This window comes from Xiphophorus maculatus, chromosome 13 (genome assembly GCF_002775205.1).
Source record: "Xiphophorus maculatus strain JP 163 A chromosome 13, X_maculatus-5.0-male, whole genome shotgun sequence".
NCBI lineage: Eukaryota > Metazoa > Chordata > Actinopteri > Cyprinodontiformes > Poeciliidae > Xiphophorus > Xiphophorus maculatus.
In genome coordinates this window covers 20,188,977-20,213,440 of record NC_036455.1, presented here as the reverse complement: position 1 = coordinate 20,213,440, position 24,464 = coordinate 20,188,977, and the positions used below count along the sequence as shown (strand labels likewise).

Below are 24,464 nucleotides of genomic sequence, written 5' to 3'. Positions count from 1 at the left end.
AGCTTGTTTCAAAATTATGTGTTCATCACAACTAGAGCCCATGATTAAAAGTCCATGATTCATAAATGAATTCATTACTTTTGGGTAAAGTAAGATTAAAATGATGCGCTCTATAAAAATGTTGTATGAGCTCCTGTCACATGTTGGCTTGTTATATTTTCTGGTCTGTTCTGTGGAAAACTGATTTTATGGGTCCGGATCAGACAACATGATGTCTGTACTGTCTGCCAGTTGATAACAAGAACAGTTCTGTATAAAACATTCATAGCCTGAGCTATGAATCCAGGTAAATATTATATTGCCATGACAGCAACATGTGCACGTTTTGCTTCTTTTTACATTAAATGCTGAAAAAAGCAATCAGAATTGCGTTTCTGACTTATTACATTTCTGTCACAACAATTCTGTGGGCTTGTTCAGGGTATGCTAGAAATGATAACACACCAGCATTTTACAGATTCAACTATTTTATGGAATAGAGGTCATCATTTTTGATATTTTCCTTCTCTTTCCTGACTCAATACAAAACACTGTAGTGTGGATTGCAGGGGCATGTATGTATATTAGGAGTTGCCATACTTACCTAATGTGTGTTGCCTTTTTGGAACTAAAAGTTTGTTCAAGAAGTGTTTCTAGAAAATTCAAATTTCTGTTTCAAGTAAACTACACTGAAGCGATTTAGCAAATATTAAAATCTTTCTTGACCAGTTGTAGGAGAGTTATTCAGTCTCTTATTAGTTCATACTTTTACAAAATAAGTGGCCAAAATCTCTGTTTTGGAGTGATTTGGAAAACACAATCTTGCCTTTTACTTCTATGTCATACGTTGAAGAATTTAAATGAGCTGATGTACACATTCTTTCCCCTTCTGCTCTTCTAAGTTCTTCCCTCTCCACCTTTTTGCCGGTACATCTAAGTTAACTGCAGGAACAGAATCGCCAAGTGTTGCCCTTTTTGGCAGCACACAATAGGAGCATTCACACCAGCAATGGGCTGTGTGTGGAGAGCAGGACGCTTAAAGAAGAGAGAGGAGGAAATTGGAGAGGGGACTCGGGGTGGAAAGGCCCTGAATTTGCCAGAGGAGACCTGTATGGCACGACGAGAAGGCAATCATACTGATTTACAGGAGATCGGATTCCTGGATGCCCTTGAAGTTTTCCCACTGGTGAGGTGAGGTCATCTCCTCAGTGCTCTCTAACACACAACTCCCTTCATAACAAAGTCGTCCAGACATAAGTCTGCATCAATGCATCAACTTCTTATTTTTCACTGGACGAGAAAAAACAACAAAGAGAACTTAATGTCAGTTTTTGTGCCTGTGAAAGTTTGGTGGTGACTCTTGAGTCAATGAAAGGCAGAATATTTATTGCCTTGGAAAGGTTTAAGCACAGAGGCCTTTATAAGATTATTTTTCTACTATTTTCTCTCGATTACCTAATCAGGGGCTTGTATAGAGTTGAGGTGCACTGCTGGGGCAGGAGGAAATCTGCAGATGTCTGCGTTTACCTGGAGACTCTTGCTTTTTTTTTGTTTTTCTCAGTCACAATCCTCCTTCTTGTTGTGCATATTGCGAACCCGCTGGACCAGGGGTAACTTTCCACGCCGCGCAAACTCAATCTGCAGAAAAGTTGAGATGACAGAGCATGAACTGGCAATGCGACAGATATCAGTCAGGCGAATGCAATGAACTGGATGCCTTTTTACTGGCCTGAAACATGTAATTGTGTAACATGTAACATGTGTGAGACCCCAGAGATCCGGTATTGTGTCAGTAATTCTGCCTTACTTTGACTGCTTCACCTTTCATCCTGTGCTCAAAAACTTTCATCTGCACAGTGCATCAGCCCTTATTTAATTATTAGCATGTCTGGTTCTGCACTCAAATTTACTCCCAGTGGTACTAACAGCATGTTCCATCTAATGAAGTCATCGAGCAAATAACAACCTTGAATTTGACCTTCTCCCATCTTTTCTCTTTCTGCAAACTTTCATCATTTTATACACTTTACTCCTCTCGTTTTCTTACAGTTTTACTACTCAATCAATTGACATGAGCTCATACTTCTTTGAATGTCTCTTGACCTTTGTCTATTTCTCGCCTGCTAAACGACAGAAAAACATGAGGATGGTCCACATGTGCTATCTCTTTGAAGTCACTTGGTTCTACTCATTTTACCCTTTTTACTGGGTGTTAGGTGTTTATAGTCCGAATCGATGTGAGCTGCAGAAGCAGGTATATGGAATCGAATGCCATTAGCAGGCTGCTATTGCAAGACTGCTGTCACACTTGAGTTTAGGCTACATGGGTTTAAATGTGAGAAAATTAAGAAAATCTTGTGAAACATACACTCTTAAGTTACATATGTATAACTTAAATAAAATGTAGTACGTATATAAAATTAAACCTTGAATAAACCCTGGTAATTTTGGTTTAAATGACTAATTTTGTCAAAATTGCTTTTGGCATTTAGGAATGTCAAAAAGTAGTGTTTTGGTTCAACATAAGAAAGCCTAACACATTGCACTTTTACTCTACACCTGAGAGTAAAGTTGTTTTATTAACGTCTGATTGGCTAAAGTTAAAACCTACGTGGAATTTGTGCTTAATTTGGCACAACCTGACATTCCCAGACATATCTGAGTTGCTCTGAAATCATCCTAGTTCCCTTTTGATTTTCCTATCAAAACCCCTCTGGATGTCAGAACACCGACCTTCATCCAATCAGACTAAACACGGCATGTGACTTAAAATCGAGCGTGTAAAAGAAAAAAATATCTGATGATGAATTTTGACAGACACATTCTGCCAGAGCAAATAAGCATGAGCTCTGAGACTATTTGATATCCAAGGCTAGTTTTGGCATATCTTGAAGCAGACATTGGATATTGTTCTGGTTGGTTGGTTGCCTTGGTGGCATCCCAGCATACACACACACACGCACACACACGCCTGCGCACGCCCACAAACCGAGAACAGACTTACCTAAATCTTGTTAGATTTAGGTAATAAAGCTACTTGGATGGGATTAAAACCTAATATTTCAAAAATAATTGAAAAAGGTAAGGAAAAAAGAACAAAAAAACAAAGCGGTTTCATATGCTTTGAATGTTATTGCAAGTCATTAAAGTCATCTTGGAATGAATGAACCACCCATGGAACTGTTTTTGGAACAGAGGACAGTCTCAGAAAAGCAAAAAGGAGCTTTTTAATGTTCCCTATGACATATCCTACTTCAGTTTGCTTTACAATATGCCTTACTTTTACTCCAGTTTACTTAACTAATGATTTAAGGGAAACAAAACCGCTTTAGGCAGGAGATTTTTTTTTTTTTTTTTGCTGGCAGAGAGAAAAAAATAATAATTTTCCTGAACAGCAACCAAACAAAACCTGAAATTTACCACTGCCACCTAAAATAACAGATGTTAATTTCACATTATGCATGCAGATTTTTGGCCACCTTTGCACGCAATCATGGTCGTGTTATGGTCAGTCTGTTTCTCTGGTGATTATTTTATAATGTGGAGAAGTGTGCAGTGGATTCAAAGACACAGGGACTTGTGACCACAGCTCAAATAATAGGCCACGATCTGACACCTCCAAGTGCTCATCAGGCTGAGGGAAGAATTACCTCATTGAAATGAGGCAGACGCCAAATAAACCTCAAAATACTCAGTTTTCAAGTTCTAGACTTTTCTCCTTTCTGTTTATCATATTATTGCTTTTTTTTAAATACACAAGTCTTTCAGGTAAAAGCAGAGCTGACTGCCACAAGATTAATTCACCTTTAATTTGCATCTACTATGATAACATTTTGTGCTGCAACTAATGACTTAATATAACGGATATTTAATCTACTCACAACTTCATGTAAAGAAATGTGGCTATGTGATATTGACTAAAAAAATTGATATCGACTTGCACTAGGTAGCTGAGATATATTTTCATTCGACTCGTCTCATCTTCTGTCATATCCCATCTGAGTTGTCCATCAGAAATATAAGTGATTGAAATAGGAGAAAACATATCATCTGAAAAACAAAGATCACACACAGTTCATTTAACTTACTGCAGACATTTAGTTGCTATGGCTACTTATTTCCATAAATGATCGAAATTCTTTATTACAGAGGCAAATGACATGATACACAAACTAATTTCAAGGCACTTTGAAAAAAAAAAACAATATTCAGGGAAGGAGTTATCATGAAGCTCTGATCGACCAATCGGAGATGGATCTCAGGAAAGAAGTAGCAATGTATGCTACGCAGTTTAAAATAAATTACTTCTATGAAGCTACGAAAAATGTCAACAAACTATTATTATTGACAAAATATGATCTCCTGATATTGAGCAGTTTTAATATTAAAGCTTTCGAATATGTAATCATTCTATTAAATAGAAAAGACAGTTTCACATTTCAGTTTGTGTCGATCAGTATTTGAAAGTGGCTGATTATGAAGTGTTTTACGTCTGAATTTCTATGGTTGCAAAGATCATTTCTATTTCTTCATGTGCTAACAGGTGTTCACGCAGCACTTGTCGTGTGCGTAGAATTTGTTAGGACGTGAAAGTATTCACATTTTGAAGATCTCTTGAAATCATTGGCGAATGATGCAGTTTGTGTAGGTTCAGATGTGTTTATGTACATTGCAGTTTATTTACAGGTAGAGCACAGAAGGATGTTGAAAGAAAATGGAACAAGTGTGTACAGAGACGGGCAAACGAAAAGAAAACCGGGTTAGAAAAATAATTGTACTGAAGGCTGATTTCCATAAAAAGCAAAACTAAACTGGTCTCATAATTAGCATCTATTTTGAAGAAATGAAAATCACATATCTGACAGATGATCAATAAGAAAAAGTTGGTTCTAAATTGCAAATTTCAATTCATTCCAAAGAGAGACGACATTCATTATTTCTACAAAATGCAATTATTCATCATTCAAAACTAGGTTTGGTGATGACAAAGTTATTTTTTTGTTTTTTAAGGAATGAAATGTGCATCCCACCGCAGACCATAATGTTGCAAAAGTGTAATTCAGACACGTCAGCTTGATGGTATGGCCAGCAAGCAGCCTGGGGGTTTTAAACCAGTTGCAATTTTATGGTTGGAATTCAAAGTGGAAACGATCTAGAACAAGATGCTTTTCTGCAAAATGTACAGTGCTTCGCAAGTATTTAACTTTTTACACATTTTGTCATATCTCAACCACAAAAATGGATGCATTTTACTAAGACATGATATGATAGGCCAACACAAGTCCAACATCTTGGTGAAAGAGAAGGAAAATCAAACTTTGCTTTTCAAATCCTTTTCAAATGAAATTCTAAAAAAAATTGCATTTGTATTTAGACAGAACCACCTTTCACTGCTGAACAGTTGAACGTGTTTTGGCTTAAGTCTCGACAAGCTTTGTACATACAGGCTGAATTTTTTCCTGTTCTTCCGTAACCCTAGTCAGATTGGACAGTTTGTCCACATAGGAATTTTCTATCTTCACAGACAAACTGCATTTATCAACTCTATTTACTAATTACGTGACCTCTGAAGGGATTTACCAAATTATTTAACACAAATGTGCACCTTTGGTATGACGTAAACCATTTGTTCCATTCTGTTGTGGAAATGCTATGCAGATGTCGCATGAGAACGCATGAAAAACAGCTAAGACTATGTATTTTTGTTACCTTTATGTTTATCTTTTCACCTATGGTGTTAAGAGCCATTTTGCAGGGTCTAATTAATTAGACCCTGCATAGCTGCAGGTTGCAGAGTACTGCTTTATACCAATGAAATACTTCCATCCATCCATCCATCCATCCATCTTCTTCCGCTTATCCGAGGTCGGGTCGCGGGGGTAGCAGCTTCAGAAGGGAGGCCCAGACTTCCCTCTCCCCAGCCACTTCTTCTAGCTCCTCCGGGGGAATCCCGAGGCGTTCCCAGGCCAGCCGAGAGACATAGTCCCTCCAGCGTGTCCTGGGTCTTCCCCGGGGCCTCCTCCCGGTGGGACGTGCCCGGAACACCTCACCAGGGAGGCGTCCAGGAGGCATCCTGACCAGATGCCCGAGCCACCTCAACTGGCTCCTCTCGATGTGAAGGAGCAGCGGCTCTACTCTGAGTCCCTCCCGGATGACTGAGCTTCTCACCCTATCTCTAAGGGAGAGCCCAGCCACCCTACGGAGAAAACCCATTTCGGCCGCTTGTATCCGCGATCTCGTTCTTTCGGTCATGACCCAAAGCTCATGACCATAGATGAGGGTGGGAACGTAGATCGACCGGTAAATCGAGAGCTTCGCTTTTTGGCTCAGCTCTCTCTTCACCACGACGGACCGGTACAGCGCCCGCTTGACAGCAGACGCTGCGCCAATCCGCCTGTCGATCTCCCGCTCCCTTCTTCCCCCATTCGTGAACAAGATCCCGAGATACTTAAACTCCTCCACTTGGGGCAGGACACCCCCCCTGACCCGGAGGAGGCACACTACCCTTTTCCGGCTCAAGACCATGGCCTCGGATTTGGAGGCACTGATCCCCATCCCGGCCGCTTCACACTCGGCTGCGAACCGCTCCAGCGAGAGCTGCAGATCACGATCTGATGAAGCCAAAAGGACCACATCGTCTGCGAAAAGCAGAGATGAGATCCTAAGGCCACCAAATCGGACCCCCTCAACACCTTGGCTGCGCCTAGAAATTCTGTCCAGGAAAGTGATGAACAGAATCGGTGACAAAGGGCAGCCCTGGCGGAGTCCAACTCTCACCGGAAACGAGCCCGACTTACTGCCGGCAATGCGGACCAGACTCTGACACCGGTCATACAGGGACCTGACAGCCCGTATCAAAGGGCCCGGTACCCCATACTCCCGGAGAACCCCCCACAGGGCTCCCCGAGGGACACGGTCGAACGCCTTCTCCAAGTCCACAAAACACATGTAGACTGGTTGGGCGAACTCCCATGCACCCTCCAGGACCCTGCCGAGGGTGTAGAGCTGGTCCAGTGTTCCACGACCAGGACGAAAACCACACTGCTCTTCCTGGATCCGAGGTTCGACTATCCGACGGACCCTCCTCTCCAGGACCCCTGAATAGACCTTGCCAGGGAGGCTTAAGAGTGTGACCCCTCTATAATTGGAGCACACCCTCCGGTCCCCCTTTTTGAACAGGGGGACCACCACCCCAGTCTGCCAATCCAGGGGAACTGCCCCCGATGTCCATGCGACATTGCAGAGTCGCGTCAACCAACACAACCCCACAACATCCAGAGCCTTAAGGAACTCCGGGCGGATCTCATCCACCCCCGGGGCCCTGCCACCGAGGAGCTTTTTAACCACCTCGGTGACCTCGTCCCCAGAGATTGGAGAGCCCAACCCAGAGTCCCCAGGCTCCGCTTCCTCAGTGGAAGGCATGTTGGTGGGATTGAGGAGGTCTTCGAAGTACTCCGCCCACCGGCCCACAACGTCCCGAGTAGAGGTCAGCAGCACACCATCCCCACTATAAACAGTGTTGGTGCTGCACCGCTTCCCCCCCCTGAGACGCTGGATGGTGGACCAGAATCGCCTCGAAGCCGTATGGAAGTCTTTCTCCATGGCCTCTCCAAACTCCTCCCACGCCCGAGTTTTTGCCTCAGCAACCGCCCGAGCCGCATGCCGCTTCGCCCGCCGGTACCCATCAGCTGCTTCCGGAGTCCCACAGGCCAAAAAGGCCCGATAGGACTCCTTCTTCAGCCTGACGGCATCCCTCACCGAAGGTGTCCACCAGCGGGTTCGAGGGTTGCCGCCGCGACAGGCACCGACAACCTTGCGGCCACAGCTCCGATCGGCCGCCTCGACGATGGAGGCACGGAACACGGTCCACTCGGACTCCATGTCCCCCACCTCCCCCGGGACGTGTTCGAAGTTTTGCCGGAGATGGGAGTTAAAGCTCCGTCTCACAGGGGATTCCGCCAGACGTTCCCAGCAGACCCTCACAACACGTTTGGGCCTGCCAGGTCTGACCGGCTTTCGCCCCCACCACCGGAGCCAACTCACCACCAGGTAGTGGTCAGTGGACAGCTCCGCACCTCTCTTCACCCGAGTGTCCAAGACATACGGCCGCAGATCCGATGAAACGATGACAAAGTCGATCATCGAACTGCGGCCTAGGGTGTCCTGGTGCCAAGTGCACATATGGACACCCTTATGCTTGAACATGGTGTTCGTTATGGACAATCCATGGCGAGCACAGAAGTCCAGCAACAGAACACCGCTCGAGTTCAGGTCGGGCGGGCCGTTCCTCCCAACCACGCCCCTCCAGGTCTCACTGTCATTGCCCACGTGAGCGTTGAAGTCCCCCAGCAGAACAAGGGAGTCCCCAGGAGGAGCACTCTCCACTCTCTAAGGACTCCAAAAAGGGTGGGTAATCTGAACTGTCGTTCGGCCCGTAAGCACAAACGACAGTCAGAACCCGTCCCCCCACCCGTAGGCGGAGGGATGCTACCCTCTCGTTCACCGGGGTAAACCCCAACGTACAGGCGCCGAGATGGGGAGCAACAAGTATGCCCACTCCTGCCCGACGCCTCTCACCTTGGGCAACTCCAGAGTGGAAGTATGTCCAGCCCCTCTCAAGGAGACTGGTTCCAGAACCAGAGCCGTGCGTCGAGGTGAGACCGACTATTTCTAGCCGGAACCTCTCGACCTCACGCACTAGCTCCGGCTCCTTCCCCACCAGAGAGGTGACATTCCACGTCCCAAGAGCCAGTTTCTGCAACCGAGGATCGGACCGCCAGGGTCCCCTCCCTCTGCTGCCACCCATCCCACACTGCACCCGACCCCTTTGGCCCCTCCCACGGGTGGTGGGCCCATGGGAGGGGGGGCCCATGTTTCCTCTTCGGGCTGAGCCCGGCCGGGCTCCATGGGTAAAAGCCCGGCCACCAGACGCTCGCCATCGTGCCCCCCCTCCAGGCCTGGCTCCAGAGTGGGGCCCCGGTGACCCGCGTCCGGGCGAGGGAACACCAAGTCCAAAGTTCTTGTCCATCATAAGGGGTCTTCGGGCTGCTCTTTGTCTGGTCCCTCACCTAGGACCTGTCTGCCTTGGGTGACCCTACCAGGGGCATGAAGCCCCAGACAGCATAGCTCCTAGGATCATTGGGACACTCAAACCCCTCCACCACGATAAGGTGGCAGCCCATGGAGGAGAAATACTTTGAAGTTGTAATTTACAGATATGAACATTTTTATGTGGTGTTAATATGCTATCGTATCTTTTGTGTGAGATATTCATATGATATACTGCAGATTGAATATGTTTTATTTATTTTTTATGGTAAAAGCCATATCTCATACCATTTAAGCTGCCACAAAAGCCAAAAGATACGTGTCAAATGACTAGTTATGTTATTCTTCAAGTTTCTACACTTGAGCCTAAAAAAGCAATTAATTTAAAATTCAAAGATCTTTTTAAGACATGTTTTTAAAAGACAGAATGTTTGGCTGATAGAGAAAAAAAAAACACGTTTGTGTCATGTCTGGGATTTTCTTTTCTACAAGATAAAACAGCTGAGTAAACATCCTCCAGAAGCGGTAATTTCATGTGTTCGTGCCAGCAGACGTTTGAGCCCCTTTTTAAGTTTAAAGGCTTTTCTTGGCATCGTGCACGTGTGCTTGCCTTCTTAGTGAAAATATTTAGAACCTGTAAATGCTGTTATGTCTAGACTGAGCCAGTGCTCTTTATGCGTGTGAAAACGGCTCCGTCCGCCTCTCTTGGTTTGCTTTAGATATTTGCAAAGAGGGGGAAAGTTTGGTGAAAGAAGGTGGCGGTGGTTGAGAAGCCGCCTGCCAGCCGTGTGGGTTCATGGTTGAGTGAGAATTCATTATGGTCACCGCTGTGGCTGAGGTTTATCAGAATTGGATGAATCAGCTCAAAGTTTTGTCAGAATTAAAGTTTGGTTCTCTCCGAGGTCTGTGGTTGGAACCAAAACTATTCAAGCACCGCTCGACCCGATTGTTGTATTCTGTCGTTTTGTAAAAGTTGACCTCACGCAACGTACAACGTTGAGGTGCCGTTCCGTCCGCTAGTGCAGGCTCGTATTTTCACCGCAAAACAAGCACCTCCTCTTCCTGACTGTGATGCCAGATCCTCACGCTTGGGTTTATCTGTGATCTCTCTGTGGCACGTGGTTTGGGAAACGTCTGGCAGTCTGGACCGGCACATGTACGGCTTAGGGGGTAAACGTAGGCCCTGCTCCTTGGGTCAAACCTCTCCGCCGCTGTTCATTTCATTAGTGGGTAGATGGCGCAGTGAGTGCTTGGCTTCAGTCGTTGGGGTTGTCTGTGTCTCTCTGGCGTGTCAGCTCAGTCCTCTTGAGGTGCTGCTAAATTACGGTTTGGAAGCTGCCGCTCATGCTTCGGTAGTTGTTGCAGCCCTCCTGCGTTTTTTAAGACATTGCACCAGAGCCGCATAACTCATGTTCATGAAAGGTGATAACTGCAGGCATCACGTCAATGTCAGGTGGTTTCTAGATATAGGTCTGTGAGGTTTACTGAACAAGTAGAGGTTTATCTTCAACCTTTTATGGTCTACTTCAATATTTTGGACTACACTGTGACAGTTTGGTTTTTTTCACATACTGAAGTAAATATCTCTTGAACTTATTCATACTTTCTCATGTTACAGTGACAAGCCCCAATGTGTTTTATTTGGATTTTATGTGACAAACCAACAGAGTTGTTAGGTGATCATTTCTATTTCGTCCCCTTCACTCTGATACAAAACAAAATCCAGTGCAACATATTAATTAACAGACTGCTGATCTCTATAACCAATATACGAAACACTTTAAACAGCATGAAACAACATTGGACGTCACCCTGAACGCAACTTCTCAAATAGAAAATGTTTTAATACCATGCTGTAGGGATGTTTATCTTCAGCAGGCTGTTACTGGTCATAGATGGTGGGAGGAAGGATTTTAAAAAATACATTTTGGGCTGAGGTGAAGGTTTGCTGTCAATTGCCAGTTGAGCTTTTGGCTATTGGCCATATAGGCAGTTGCCAAGAGCAGCATTAGAAATGGCCTCCTGTAATTTTGGATTGTTTAGAGATTGGCTGAAGGTGGGTCTCGCCCACTGCACTGTTTATATAAGAACCACCACTGGGCAAAAATATAAATCAATGGCTCTTATCAAGACATTTTCATGAGTTAGAGTCATATTTCTAACCCAGGGAAACAGGAAGTTCCTACACCTCAGATGAACAAAATGAATGAAAACAACGAATTATCAAAAAAAAAAAAACTGATGCCAATGTTGTAACACAAGTGGTTTGGTACAGAAAAAAACACTAATATTTTTTAACATAGTTTTTTTTCCAGAACATTTCAATGCATTGAAATTTTTCTTTGTCTATAAGGTTTGAAGATGCTGTTTCTCTCTAGATTTCAACTCTTTTCCTTGTAAAACAGCGGGCATTCAGACCTGCCTCTTAAATTGCTGCGCATTTGCGCTGAAACCACAGGCCCCCACACCAGACAAGCTTCCTTGCCAGCCAGCCAGAAAGTCGGCCAGCCACCAAACACTGTCTCACTAATACTGTCTGCCTTCTCCTATTTATTTTTCTTAACATCTCTTTCTTTGCATTCCTCATGTTTCTTTCGAGTGAAGATCTGTAGTCTCCAAAATGCATAAACAAACACGAGTTACAGATATTTATGATGAATCTCAAATATACAGCTAAAGGAATTCTTTGGTAAATGGCCGTAAATCAAGAATTTGGGCTATCTAGCTTTAGTTCCCAAAAGAAATCGCAGACTTCAGGCTAATCTCAGCACATGTGGTGCCAATGAACGCACCTCATTTTCTAAGTGCTTGTGATTTAAAGCGTGCCATGAATTCCCAAATTACTTCCAATCCTGTTGCCAATTAACCATTTTGTGTAATGAGATGTAATTGTCAAATTAGAAGATGTCAACTTATATTCATATGAACGCTGCGCCTCGGCGCAGACGTTCATTGCGCAAACTTTTCTCTCTCGTGCTGAGAGGAAAACAAGCAAATGACAACCGCAAACGCTGTGGAAGTAACCGTCTCACAATTACTTGAGGACAGAAAGATCCTTCTTCCCTCTATAAATTACCCAATTTCATAGAAAGAGAAACTTGATGCTGCTACTGCACACACATGTACTGACATGCATGTATACCGTAGAGGAATGCGGTGACAAATATAGAGTGGTGTGAAATATTTATTTGTATGAGTGGAACTTTTTCACATTTTGTCACATTACAACTGTAAAACTCAGTGTGTTTTGATTGGGACTTTATGTAGAAGAACAACGAAGGTAGAGGATCATCTTTAAAAATATGTTTTCCGCATTATTTTTGCAAAGAAAACTCTTAAAGGATAGTCTTGTAAAAATTTTACAACACATACCGATTTGGACTTAGCCCTGGGCTTTGACTGGGCCATTGTAAGACGTGAGTACACAATTTGATCTAAATCATTTTGTTGTAGCTCTGACAGAGTGTTGAGTGCTATTATCCCAGTGGAAGACAGACTTCCATCCCAGCGGCAAGTTTAGAAATCCTCAGATCACGATGCTGCCACCACCATGTTTCAAAGTGGGGACGGTGCGTTGAGTGAGATGTTCATTGTTAGTTTTCTTGTACACGTAGCATTTTGCATATTGACTGGAGTATTTAATTTGGGTCTAATATGATCTGAGCACCTTCCGTCACATGTTTGGTGAGTCAAATTATATGTGTCAAACTTTAATTTTTGACTGTCACGACTTCCTGTGACCTGTCCATGGTGAACCTCACTCGGAACGTTAACTGGAGATGGGCACCAGCACCCCTCTCGACCCCACTAGGGACAAGAGTGTTAGAAAATGGATGGATGGATGGACGACTTCCTGTTAGCATTATTTTTCCTCGTGTCGTTTCCAGCAGTACTTAATGAACCCTTTATGCAAGGCAATTATTTGGTTTATTGTATTTGCTGCGTACCTTCACTAAAACATGTTAGAACGCTCTGTGTTTCTGCTTAATTTTGTCTTTTCCACTCAAATATTCATCACCTGTCTTTTGCAAACTTGTTATACAGCGCTGTAAAAGTACAGCACAGCTGCGTGCTAATTGCCTCAATAAACCTCTATGTAAAAATGTTTGCTATGCAATAAAAATTAACCACATTTACAGAATTTCCTTGCCTAATAAAGTGGTGATATGGTTGGCATTTATATGCAGTTAGTCTGAGCCTCAAAATACATTTTGCATTCCAAATCATTAAAAACCTAACTCTTTATCCCAAATAGGGCTTAAAAGCTTGGGGGTAGAGTTGGATTTGGAATGCATCTTGGTTTTGCAGGTTGAATCCAGTTGCGCGCACTTAATATTGCATGTTTTTTAGGACCAAAAACATGCCAAGTGTCCTCAGGTGGTTTTCCTGTTAACATAGGGCCATGGCTGTAAAAATATTTGGCCAAAGGCAATGTGGCCGTCTTTACCTGAGGTTAATTTGAGTTGACAGAAAGGCATACTGTGGATGCCTAAGATCATTAAGATCTAAAGTTGTCCCTGTTGCCGGTTCAGTTAGAAAAATAAAAATAAAAGCATGCTGCTGTTAACGTAAGCTACATACTGAATGGAAAGAAGTCTGTGTAAATATATTTGAGTTTGAAACTTAGGGAATTAGAAACATGGCAGTCATGATATAAGGCTCCACAGCCACCACTCATTTCACGGCATCTATTTTCCAATGACCCAGATTATATTGCGATCTTTTAAAGTGGTTTTTACTAGTAGTTTACCAAACTTTCTTATTTTCTGACCTCTTATTGACCCAGTTATCCAGTTTTTTGCAATGTGTTTCCAGGCATGTTATTACTACTATCCAATGCCACATTTACACAGAGCTGGTTTTCAGTGAAACCAAAACATTTTTGTTGAGATCAAGCCACTCGTTTACACGTCTCCAGTGATTGGACTCTCTGACACCGGCACTTTTTGAAGCCCGCTCTGAGTGGGAGTTTTCGGGAACACCCCCGCGGAGGCGTGAAGAACTCCGCAGACGTGAAAGCACACGTGCACAGAACACACGGCTGCAGTTTGTTCTATGTATGCAAGAACAAACTCAAGTAAAACAATGGCGGATTGCATTGTGTTGCATATGCTACTTAACCTGTTCAGTCTAACATAACATTTGATACGGAATATGTATGTGTTGCATGAACACTTGGTTCATTGGAAATGGGTTACCGTTTTCTATATGAGGTAGAAGTTAGTGAGGTGGAAGCTAAGGTAGCCAAAGCACATGCTTGCTTCGACAACATGCTGAAATCACAGTGCCAATTGGTGCCTTAGGCTTTAACAACAACAGATTAAATGTCTTAGCGATGCTGTCTAAACATGGAACTTTTCACCAGTCAACATCCGAAAAGATTCCAGACAGAAGTCTTGAGTAAACATAGCATAAATGACCAGTTTTGAAGGGCCAGTCAGAATTTTACTCTTGATCAGAAACAATATCAAGCATAACCTAATTATAGTGACTAGTAGTAGTTGTTTCTTATCATCTTCAAAGTCTGCTCACCCTTCTAAGACCTCATGAAAATGTAATCTACCAGGCCTTTCTAACCATAAAACAATAATTCACTAGATATTTCTTCTGATTCAGATTTTATGTAAAATTGTACATTGTTAGAACTTGGCTTGTTGCCAGGTGGCGCCCTGTTACCTAAACATACTGTAATTCACATTAGCTCCTAAGAGCAAGTCATTCTTTCATAAATGTTTGCAGAAGCAGTCTGATTTTTCACATTGGGGAGTATGGATGTGATTAGACACAAATTCAATGACTTGAAGGAGTGAGCAAATACTTTAGCAGTATGATGCACTTTAGAAATTTGTAATACTTAAAAATAAAAAATTATGAATATTTATCAATGGAAGAGAGTTGAAAAAGGTTCATTGAAGCTCATAGATGAAAGCCTTTATACCAGAACGAGTTTTCAACTTGTCTTTCTCTCTCACCTACAGATCTTTGTGTGTATGAGAAGCTGGGGATGCCGGTGACCATGCTGTTGGCTCCTGTCTGCTTGCTGCTGATGCTTGGGGGCCGTGCTTTTGCTGGAGGTTACCCCCCCATCCCTCATGTGAAGTACATGCAGCCCATGATGAAAGGACCTGTTGGGCCTCCGTTTCGAGAGGGCAAGGGACATTATGTTGGTAAGTAATCCCTCTTTCCACTATCATTTGTTTTCACGTTCTGCAAACCACACGGAGGAACAGACCACACAGCCGTTCTGCAGCCTAATAGGTCTATTCTCTTTCTGTAAATAGACCTAATATTTGAAACCTATGTTCAACGTACACAAATATCCCTCCTCTGGAATCTGGCATTGCTCAGTAGGGGCCTATTAAAGGTCCGATTGCCAAATGTTAGTTGAAGTGAGTGAGCGGGGCTAGTTGTTCCTCACACCATCTGGATGCCGTTACTTCAATGTTTTTAATCACATATTTTCCAGGAAAGAAAATAAATTACTTAAAAAAACACTCAGGGGAAGGAGAATAGAGGTGAGGGGATGGGTGGTAACCATCACTGTACAACAAATGCATACTATCGGACTTAAAGTGTACCTGACCAGTTCTGGATCATGTGAGAGGTGGCGAGTGTAATCAGAGGCCCAGTTTTTAAAGCAAATGTAAGTACATAAAAGGGTGTTAAAAAAAAAGATGAGTGAGATGGGGAGACTGTTTGATGGTGACGTTTAGCACCTAACTCTCCTGTTGAAACTTCAAAGATCTGTCAAGAGCGTCAACAAGACCACAGGGATTCCTTTTTTCCGTAAATAGTGAGCTCAGACCTGAGAACTAAACACTGCTCTTTGATGAATGGTTCAAATAGGATGTATGATTATACTGCCACTCAGTGGTCAAGAGTCCTCACTACGTCGCTACACTGTCACCTGACTCACAAACATGCAGACTTTCAAAACAAATGAACGTGCTGAAAGAGAAAAAGACATTTCTTGAATTAAAGTGTCTTTCATAAAAAATAATGCTCATTAAATTCTAAAGAACGCAAATAAACAAAAGAATCGTCTTCTGTACCATGTAGCAAAATGAAAGGTAAGACTTAGAAATTAGGTCGGATCTTAAATGTCCCATATTATGTTAATTCATTTTAAAAAGTATTTCAAAAAAATAGATTAATTAATCAAATAAACATTGCAAATTAGAATTTCCTTTTTAATTCATCAATAAAGAAATAGAATGACTGAACAAAACTTTGTCACCATAAACACTGAGTGCATATAGAAAGCAATTTCTGAATGGCCAATGCTTTTGCTTAACAGCCTTTGGTAAATTACTGTCAGTATGTTTTTTGGTATACTTTCTAGTAAAATGTGTTTGATTTCATGTTTCCTATTTCAAAAGTACAAATGACTTCAAGACTTATGCAGTACCAGCAGAGGGGAGTAAAAGCTCTAAGTTAAATGTTGAATATCAGAGCTAAAGCTCTAGAGACTGTTGTACTGAAAGGCACTTCAACAATCTAAAGTCAAATCCTCAATCGAAAAGGTCCTTTCTGATTTTATATCTGAAATTTAATGTTCCTATTTAGGCTTCTGCATCTTTATATGAATTGTGCTCATGTATCCCAAATATTATTCCTTAATTTGTTTGTAATTAATTTATTCATATTATATTAATGAATCTATATCTTGTCAGTTGTTGCATATGTATGAAAAAGAAAACAATAAAAAGATTGTTTAAAATACTTAATTTAATGTTAACATCGTGACATGGTGTCAGCAGATGTGTGACATCTAAAACAGTTATTGTAAGAACAATATTAGTATGATAAAAATACTGTAAAAGAGAGCTGCAAACAGGATTACACTGTGGAATAACTTAAATGGCTTTAGTTCTTTGCAAAATAAAAAGAGGGAAAGCAATGATTACTCTAACTACTTGATTCTTGTTTTTTAGATATGCCACCTATGATGAAAGGGGAACCAGGTCCTCAAGGGAAACCTGGACCAAGAGGCCCTGCTGGGCCACCAGGATTACCAGGAAAGCCTGGACTGGGAAAACCAGGTCTCACTGGACAACCAGGGCCTCAGGGACCTCCAGGGTTTACAGGAATTGGTAAGCCTGGACTCCCAGGTCTTCCAGGAAAGATTGGGCCGAATGGAATGCCAGGAGTTAATGGAGAGGTTGGACCTCGTGGTGAGCCAGGACCCCGTGGACTTCCTGGGCCCCCTGGTGTCCCAGGCCCTGCTGGTTTATCACTGAATGGAAAGCCTGGACTCCCAGGTATCAGAGGTCCGCCTGGAGCTCGGGGTGAGCCAGGATTAAAAGGTATTTCTGGCCAACCAGGTGAACGTGGACTTAAGGGTGAGAATGGTAATGGGAAACCAGGAATTCCAGGTATCAGGGGCCCACCAGGTCTAAAAGGCAGTACAGGACCCCCTGGTTTTCCAGGTATTGGCAAACCAGGACAGAAAGGTTTACCAGGACCGCCTGGATTTAAAGGTGATGAAGGATTGCCAGGAAAACTAGGAGAACCAGGACAGCCTGGGCCACCAGGTCTACAAGGTCTTCCTGGGCCAGCTGGGTTGGGGAAGCCTGGTCTAGATGGACATCCAGGAACACCAGGTCCTGTGGGTCCTAAAGGTGAACAAGGGACTCGAGGAAATCCTGGAAATCCTGGCGCACCCGGCTATGGAAAACCTGGTCTAAATGGGCCAAAAGGAGAAAAGGGTCATGGTGGATTTCCAGGTGTCCCTGGGGACAAGGGAGAACAAGGAATCATTGGTCCAATTGGGGTGCCAGGTCTTGATGGACAACCAGGACCACAAGGCATTCAAGGTCCAATGGGACTTCCAGGAAAACATGGAATGCCAGGGCTGAAGGGAGAGCTAGGACCCAAGGGACCCCCAGGACTGCCTGGACTCAAAGGTGACCAAGGCCCCAGTGGTATCTCTGGGCGACCTGGTTTCCCAGGGGAAAAGGGCATCTCTGGACCTAATGGTCCTATTGGTAAACCAGGCCCTAAAGGTGAGTCAGGGCAAATTGGCCAACCTGGGAATCCAGGGTTGACAGGTTCTCCAGGGCCTAAAGGTGAGGTAGGCTTTATAGGGACTCCAGGAGCCAGAGGCCAGTCTGGAATTCCCGGTCTCCAAGGGCCTATGGGTCCTATGGGCCCACAGGGTGCCCCTGGACCACGGGGAGAAGCTGGACTTCCAGGGCCTCCAGGGTTAGGCAAACTGGGTGACAAGGGAGCAATGGGTCCACAAGGTCCACCAGGAAAACCAGGGTCTTCTGGGCTTAATGGTATGACTGGTCCACCGGGTCCTCCTGGACCTCCTGGCCCTCCAGGAAATGGCCAAACTGTTGCTGCAGGGGGCACTGATGCAGGACTGGGTGGGGAAGAAGTACCTGGGGACAGGAAGGGTCCTGCATACACTCAAGTTCTCTCTGCCTCACTAGCGCCAGCGTTCACTGCTATTCTCACCACACCATTCCCACCTTCCTCTCTGCCAATCAAATTTGATAGGACCCTGTATAATGGACAAAATGCTTACAGCACTTCTACTGGCATCTTCACCGCTCCTTTATCTGGCGTCTACTACTTTGCGTACCACATGCACGTGAAGGGAACTAGCCTGTGGGTGGCTTTGTACAAGAACAATGTGCCAGCCACTTATACCTATGATGAATACAAGAAAGGCTACATGGACCAAGCATCTGGCAGTGCAGTCCTAGAGCTTAAAGAAGGTGACGAGGTATGGGTTCAAATGCCCTCAGATCAAGCAAACGGCCTTTACTCTACCGAGTACATCCACTCCTCCTTTTCAGGATTCCTGCTCTGTCCCACATAACCTTTTCTTCTTCTTCTTCAAAAAAGTTCCTATATTTGTGACTCAGATCAGCATTACCCAAGACACCTGCAGCCATAATAGAAACAAAAGAAAACCCATAACATATTAAAAAAAAATATTACAATCACATTATTTCTTTCACCTCCAACAGTCTGTCTGAAAAAACAAATTGTGAATTCTATATGAAATGTAAAAAGGCAGGGGAAGGATTGTTATACTGTGTTCTTTTAATGTCCTTCAAATGTATGTTTTGGGTTATATTTTGTGATGTTTTTAGCCTATATTATTTTAATTATTATATTGTCATATTTTGCTATTATTTGAACCTTGTCATCAGTATCGCTTTTGTCTGTTGGATTTAGACTTGTAAGTGCCTTACACGTAATGAGTGAGTAACAGACCTTCCCGTGTGACTGCACATACTGTCAGACAATATGGTCACCAAAACGTGGGGCAGGAGGGAGACATGTTTCCCGGCAGCAGTCGCTTCTGTGTGTGTAATTTAAATAATTATTTGAAGAAAAAAAAAAAACCCTGCACAAAGAGTAACACTTCAACACAAGATCACAGTTTGTTCTGTGAAAAGAAATCAAGGCATTTGGTCCTCCAACACTTTTATTTTGCCCAACTTCTAAATTTCTATAGAGAAATTTATACTTTATTATTTGTTGGTATATGAACCTATTGGGTGCTATTAAGTTTCTCTGTGTTTTTTTGTATTTTGAGACAAATTAGGATGTGAATAGAGTTTGTATTTACATGCAGTAAGAAATGTATAACAAAAGCATCTGCAAATGGACAGTAAAGTCTGTCTACTGTTAGATTAGCTTAGATTGATTTTTTTTCCCCATTTGCACTGTTTTATTGCACCAGAGATTTTGTTTTCCCCAATACTCAATCTTTCATACATCTGATTCAGAAGGATATCCTATAAATGAATAATTCTACATCACTTACCAGTTCAAAACACAATGCCAGAAATGTCCCGTTCTTCTTATTAGAGAAAACAAATATGTGAAAATGGTAAAAGCTTGAGTGTACTCCAGAACCGGAGATGCTGATAAATTTCAAACAAAATGCCTGTGACTATGCCATCTGTGATTTTTGGCACTTCTAGTAAACATATGTACAGAGGCTTAACACTGTAAACTGGGTTATATAGAAAAAAAAAATATCGTTCTTTAGATTGATCATGCTTATTTGCTAGAAGGAAAAAGAGTCACCTTTTAGTAAAGAAATTCCTTACAAGCTAAAATAAGAAAAACTATGTTGTAATATATTTTTTTACCTCTTCAACAATAAATGAATCATATAGAGGCACAGCTGGCTAATTAAAAGAAAGGGTATCCAATTTGCCGATTCTTTTGAGCTTTGCTGGAAAAATAGAGAACCCCATTGGCTATTATCAACAATAACAATAGGATTTGTGCCAATCGTTTCTTGAAAATATTTCCCGTACTTAGCCGAGTTTAATAAACTATTAAATGTCATATTTGTGCGTCATTGTATAGGTGCAGTTCTATTTACTATGCAATTAATAAGGAGGCAAGAGAACATTTCCATTGTTCCAAGATTGATTCCAAGATTTTAATTTGTCGGAAATAATTTTCCCCAGATTGAAAATAAAAAAACATCTCCATCTCCATCAACCACCTGTCCTGGCTTTCTAAATTTGCACAACTCTTTTCCAAGGGCTCCAAATGGCCCCCGGGCCGCACTTTGGACACCGCTGTTTTGGAGCCTTGCTAACCTTGGAGATTCTGTTTCCATTTCCTATGTTATAAAGATTAAGATGCATCTGTCTCAAATTAATGGCTTCTTCTGTTGTCTTTTACATTTTTATAACTGCCCGCTTTGTCCCATCAAATCTGCACCACATGTAAACGGGAGGTCGTGGAGTTCTAAAAACATAAGCTTCTACAGAGTCTGATCGACTTACAATTGCAAACTATGGCAATATTGTCCCTGTATGGTTTGGCATTGGTGAGATTAAAGACAATTATTTATGTACAGGGTTTTTCTTAACCCCTCTGAACAAAATCCGGTTAAGTTGAAGGTTGGATTTTTTCCAAATTATTTCATCCGTAAGAGGAGTATTTATTATTATGTACGTTTACCAGCCGTGCCAACAACTTGTGATGTACGTCCAGAAGTCTGAATAAATAAGGATTTTCTAAGCAAATAAGAAAAGGGACCAGCAGAAGTTCACCAGTTGTGAAACACAGGCTGTGTAACATTTAACAAACCCCCAGTTTATTTCTAGAAGAGGCAGCAGGTCCGAGGTAAGAGCTCTGTGTTTACTCACTACTGCTGGATGAAACATTGAAGATCTTCCGGTCAATAACTGTGTGGGTGTATGTGTGTGGTGGGTTGTTTTTTTTTGGCTGTGTCATGTTGTCCCGTTCAAAAGTCAGGACATGAATATTTCAACGAACATAATAATAAACTTGAACAAGCTTACAAAGTCTTTGGAAACGCTATGATTTCATTAATGCTCCTCAAGAACGCTTGAGAATCGGAACATCAGAATGCTTCAGCTCCCTCTGGGTTTTGGCAGGAATTCCACAGGAGGTTTTACATCACGAGTCTCTGCTGAGAGGAGAAAGAGAAATAGCTACTGAAATAGATGATTCATGTGACATGGAAAACAGCCCAAGCTGAAACGAGATACTGATGGTAATATCGAGGAGCATTCATGATTAACACTGAATTTGCTGTTTTTCTACGTTTTGACTCATGCAAAAGGAATCACGGCTTGCTGCAAACTCTGAGCTGAACCAAGTCAAACAAGAAAAGTAAACAGTTTTTGAGATGTGCCGATTTCAGTAGCTGTTAGCAGGCGAAAACACACAGTGCCCAGCCGGGGCAAAATTTGTCATATTTGCAGTGCCTTGCAAAAGTATTCACGCCTTGAACTTTTACACATTTGGTACCGTCACCAAAACCTGCAGTGTATTTTATAGTAAGGATTTATGTTCACCGCTCCAGATGAAATACTTTGCAGAACCACCTTTCACAGCGATTATTTCATTCACACTAGGGATCCTCTACCAGCTTTTTGCACATCAAGAAATTGAAGCTCTGTGTCTGCGAACGTCGACTTTCAAGTGTTGCCACAGCTTCTACATTAAAAATGGGTCTTAAAGAAGGCATCTCCAAAGCGTTATACTGCCGTCTCCTCCCTGCTCGGCTTGTTGCAGTCTGTACTAATACTTCTTGTGGCTTTCTTTTTCAAGAACTTTTTTTGTGGACTGCAAGGCCAGTACATGTCCTGTCAAAAGGATTCTTGCACCTGATCTGTGGATCTCTGCAGCTCCTCCAGAGTTACCATGGACTTCCTGGCTGTTTCTTTGACTAATCCTCTCTATGTCTGCGACCTGTCACTTTAGGTGGGCCGTTGTCGTCTTCGCGGCTGTCCCGTACTCTCTGATGATCTTACACATTGAATTCCACCTTCAATATATTGGATTTTGTGGTTCCAGCATGAAACGTGGAAAGGTTCGAGTGATACTTTTGCAGAACACTGAGTTAAAGAGAAAAGCCCAAGTCTGCTCTTTTATTTCTCTGAAATCCAACAGAATCTGCTTACGTTGCCCAAACACTTGTTACAGTGAAAGAAAACAGCTTTACACCTTAGGTAATGGAGATGATCTTTGTGCCAAACTTTGAGATCTGCAATTAAAAGGAATGTGTGCTGTTAGACAGATTTTCTCCCCCCATAATTGATCCAGAATGCTGTCACTAAACAGTAACCCTTTAAGTTGCTCTAGAATAGCACTGCGAGGATGGTGCCTAATCAGTATTTTATACCAACACAATGCACTTACCCTTTCCTTCACATAGCATGAGCACACCAACAACTGCTTGTGTATCATTCAGTACGGTTCTGTATCACATTCTAAGACTTGTTTTGTGCTGTATGTTTTTTCTTTGTGTGTTTGTGTGTGTGTGTGTGTGTTTTGTTCTTTCGAACTCATCTTTTAGTTTTGAACAAAAGAAGCGCTGATGAGAGTCACACGTGCTTACTGCTCTCTTTCCTTAAGTTTTTTACAGACAATGTCACTTGCTTGCTGAGTTTGCATTGTGTGCAAATCATTTAACAAGTGTCAGTGAGATCCTAAAACGCAAATTATATATTTGAACTTGTTTTCCTTTTTGTCTATATTAAACAACAAAAAAGAAAAACGAAAAAAAAAAAAAAAAGAATCCCAACAGTTTTGCTTCGGTTCTTTAAGGGATATTTGTTTGTTTTTATTTTCAGTAAACACAAACGGCCATTCCCATTTGCACATGAAATTAATGGAGATGTATTTATACATTACTGATAATTTAATAGAGATGCCAAAACTGACCACCGAAGCCTAGAACATACAAATGGTATTTAATAGCATTGACTAGTTAATAGCCTTTGTAACATGTAGCTAGCATTCTAGAGTTGTTTGTGAAGGATTACTTGTGAACGTTTATTTTCTTACGTGTCACGTACAATGTAGTAGTGTATGTTTTTGTTGTTGTTGTTATACATGACTATTGCTTGCACTCTGCAATAGAATATGGGTATAAAATGCACTCCTTTTGATTGAAAATGTTTGTCTGCTTATACAAAATCTACAGTACTTGATTGTATTGATAACACATCAATAAAAATAGAGAAAGAAAACCTTGTGTACTCTTGTCTCATGCCTTGAAATACATCTCTTTGTGTGTGTGTAATCATTTTATATAATATAGGAGTATTTTAGTTTTTAATTTGAATTACTGAAATAAGTTAACTTTTAAGCGATATTCTAATACACTGAGATTAACTTGTGTGAATGAACAACACTTGTTACGGAGCAGATTTAAAGAACAGTATTTATTTTGTGTGCTGCACGGTTGGTTGTGGGAAGCTGTTGCAAGTAAGTAAATTGCCGCTAGAGGGAGCCACAGAACTCCAGCAAAGATACAGCCAGACTTATCTGAGGGATTACTGAAGGTCCCAGGCGGATGTGCCGATAAACCTTTGAGCCAGTTAAGATCCAAAAATGTACAGTAGATCCAAAAATAAGCACCTTACCAAGAGTACCTTGCTGTTAGATTTTAAAAGTATCAAATAAATACGAGGTCTGACATAGCATTGTAAATATGGAGAGATTAAAGATATTTGAATATGATTTAAGAATTAGCTGAAGATATTTTTTTTCAGTAATCTCAAATTTCATAGATGGACGATGGAGGATTAAATAATCTTAAATAAGCACGCTTGTATTTGTTTGGAATTTGATTCTACGGACACGTGACAAGTATATCTATATATAAAACAAATAACCCACGAGCATAGGGATGATTTGTTGTTCTAACTTTCTGGAACTGTCGTCACCATGGTGAGCTGTCATTATTCACCCGGATTCCTCTTACGTCTTACTGACGCAGCTCTCCGTGTTGCGTTTGGATGATTCTGGTAAACTAATGTAGCAATCGGTTTTTATCTTTGTTTTGTTTCAGTAGGGGGGGGGATAAAAAGCATTTTTCAAAAGTTGTATTCGGTTAGTTATCTATTTCGTTACAGGTTCAAATTTAAAACCGTCATATCAATTTTAAAGATACATATAAAATATTAAAGTTAATT

The 24,464-nt window shown here is 42.1% G+C and overlaps 1 protein-coding gene across 1 annotated transcript; it reads left to right on the top strand.

The window, feature by feature from the left end:
• Positions 1-1,116: 1,116 nt before the first annotated feature.
• On the top strand, positions 1,117-23,516 carry col8a2 (collagen type VIII alpha 2 chain). Its single transcript, XM_014470889.2, has 3 exons — positions 1,117-1,170; positions 15,006-15,194; positions 16,962-23,516. The coding sequence occupies exons 2-3, from the start codon at positions 15,032-15,034 to the stop codon at positions 18,854-18,856; spliced, it is 2,058 nt and encodes a 685-aa protein (XP_014326375.1). The 5' UTR covers positions 1,117-1,170; positions 15,006-15,031; the 3' UTR covers positions 18,857-23,516.
• The last annotated feature ends 948 nt before the right edge of the window (positions 23,517-24,464 follow it).

Coding starts and splice junctions, on each gene's coding strand:
- col8a2 (XM_014470889.2), top strand. CDS start 15,032: ATGCCGGTGACCATGCTGTTGGCTCCTGTCTGCTTGCTGCTGATGCTT. Junction 15,195..16,961: donor GGGCAAGGGACATTATGTTG/GTAAGTAATCCC, acceptor CTTGTTTTTTAG/ATATGCCACCTATGATGAAA.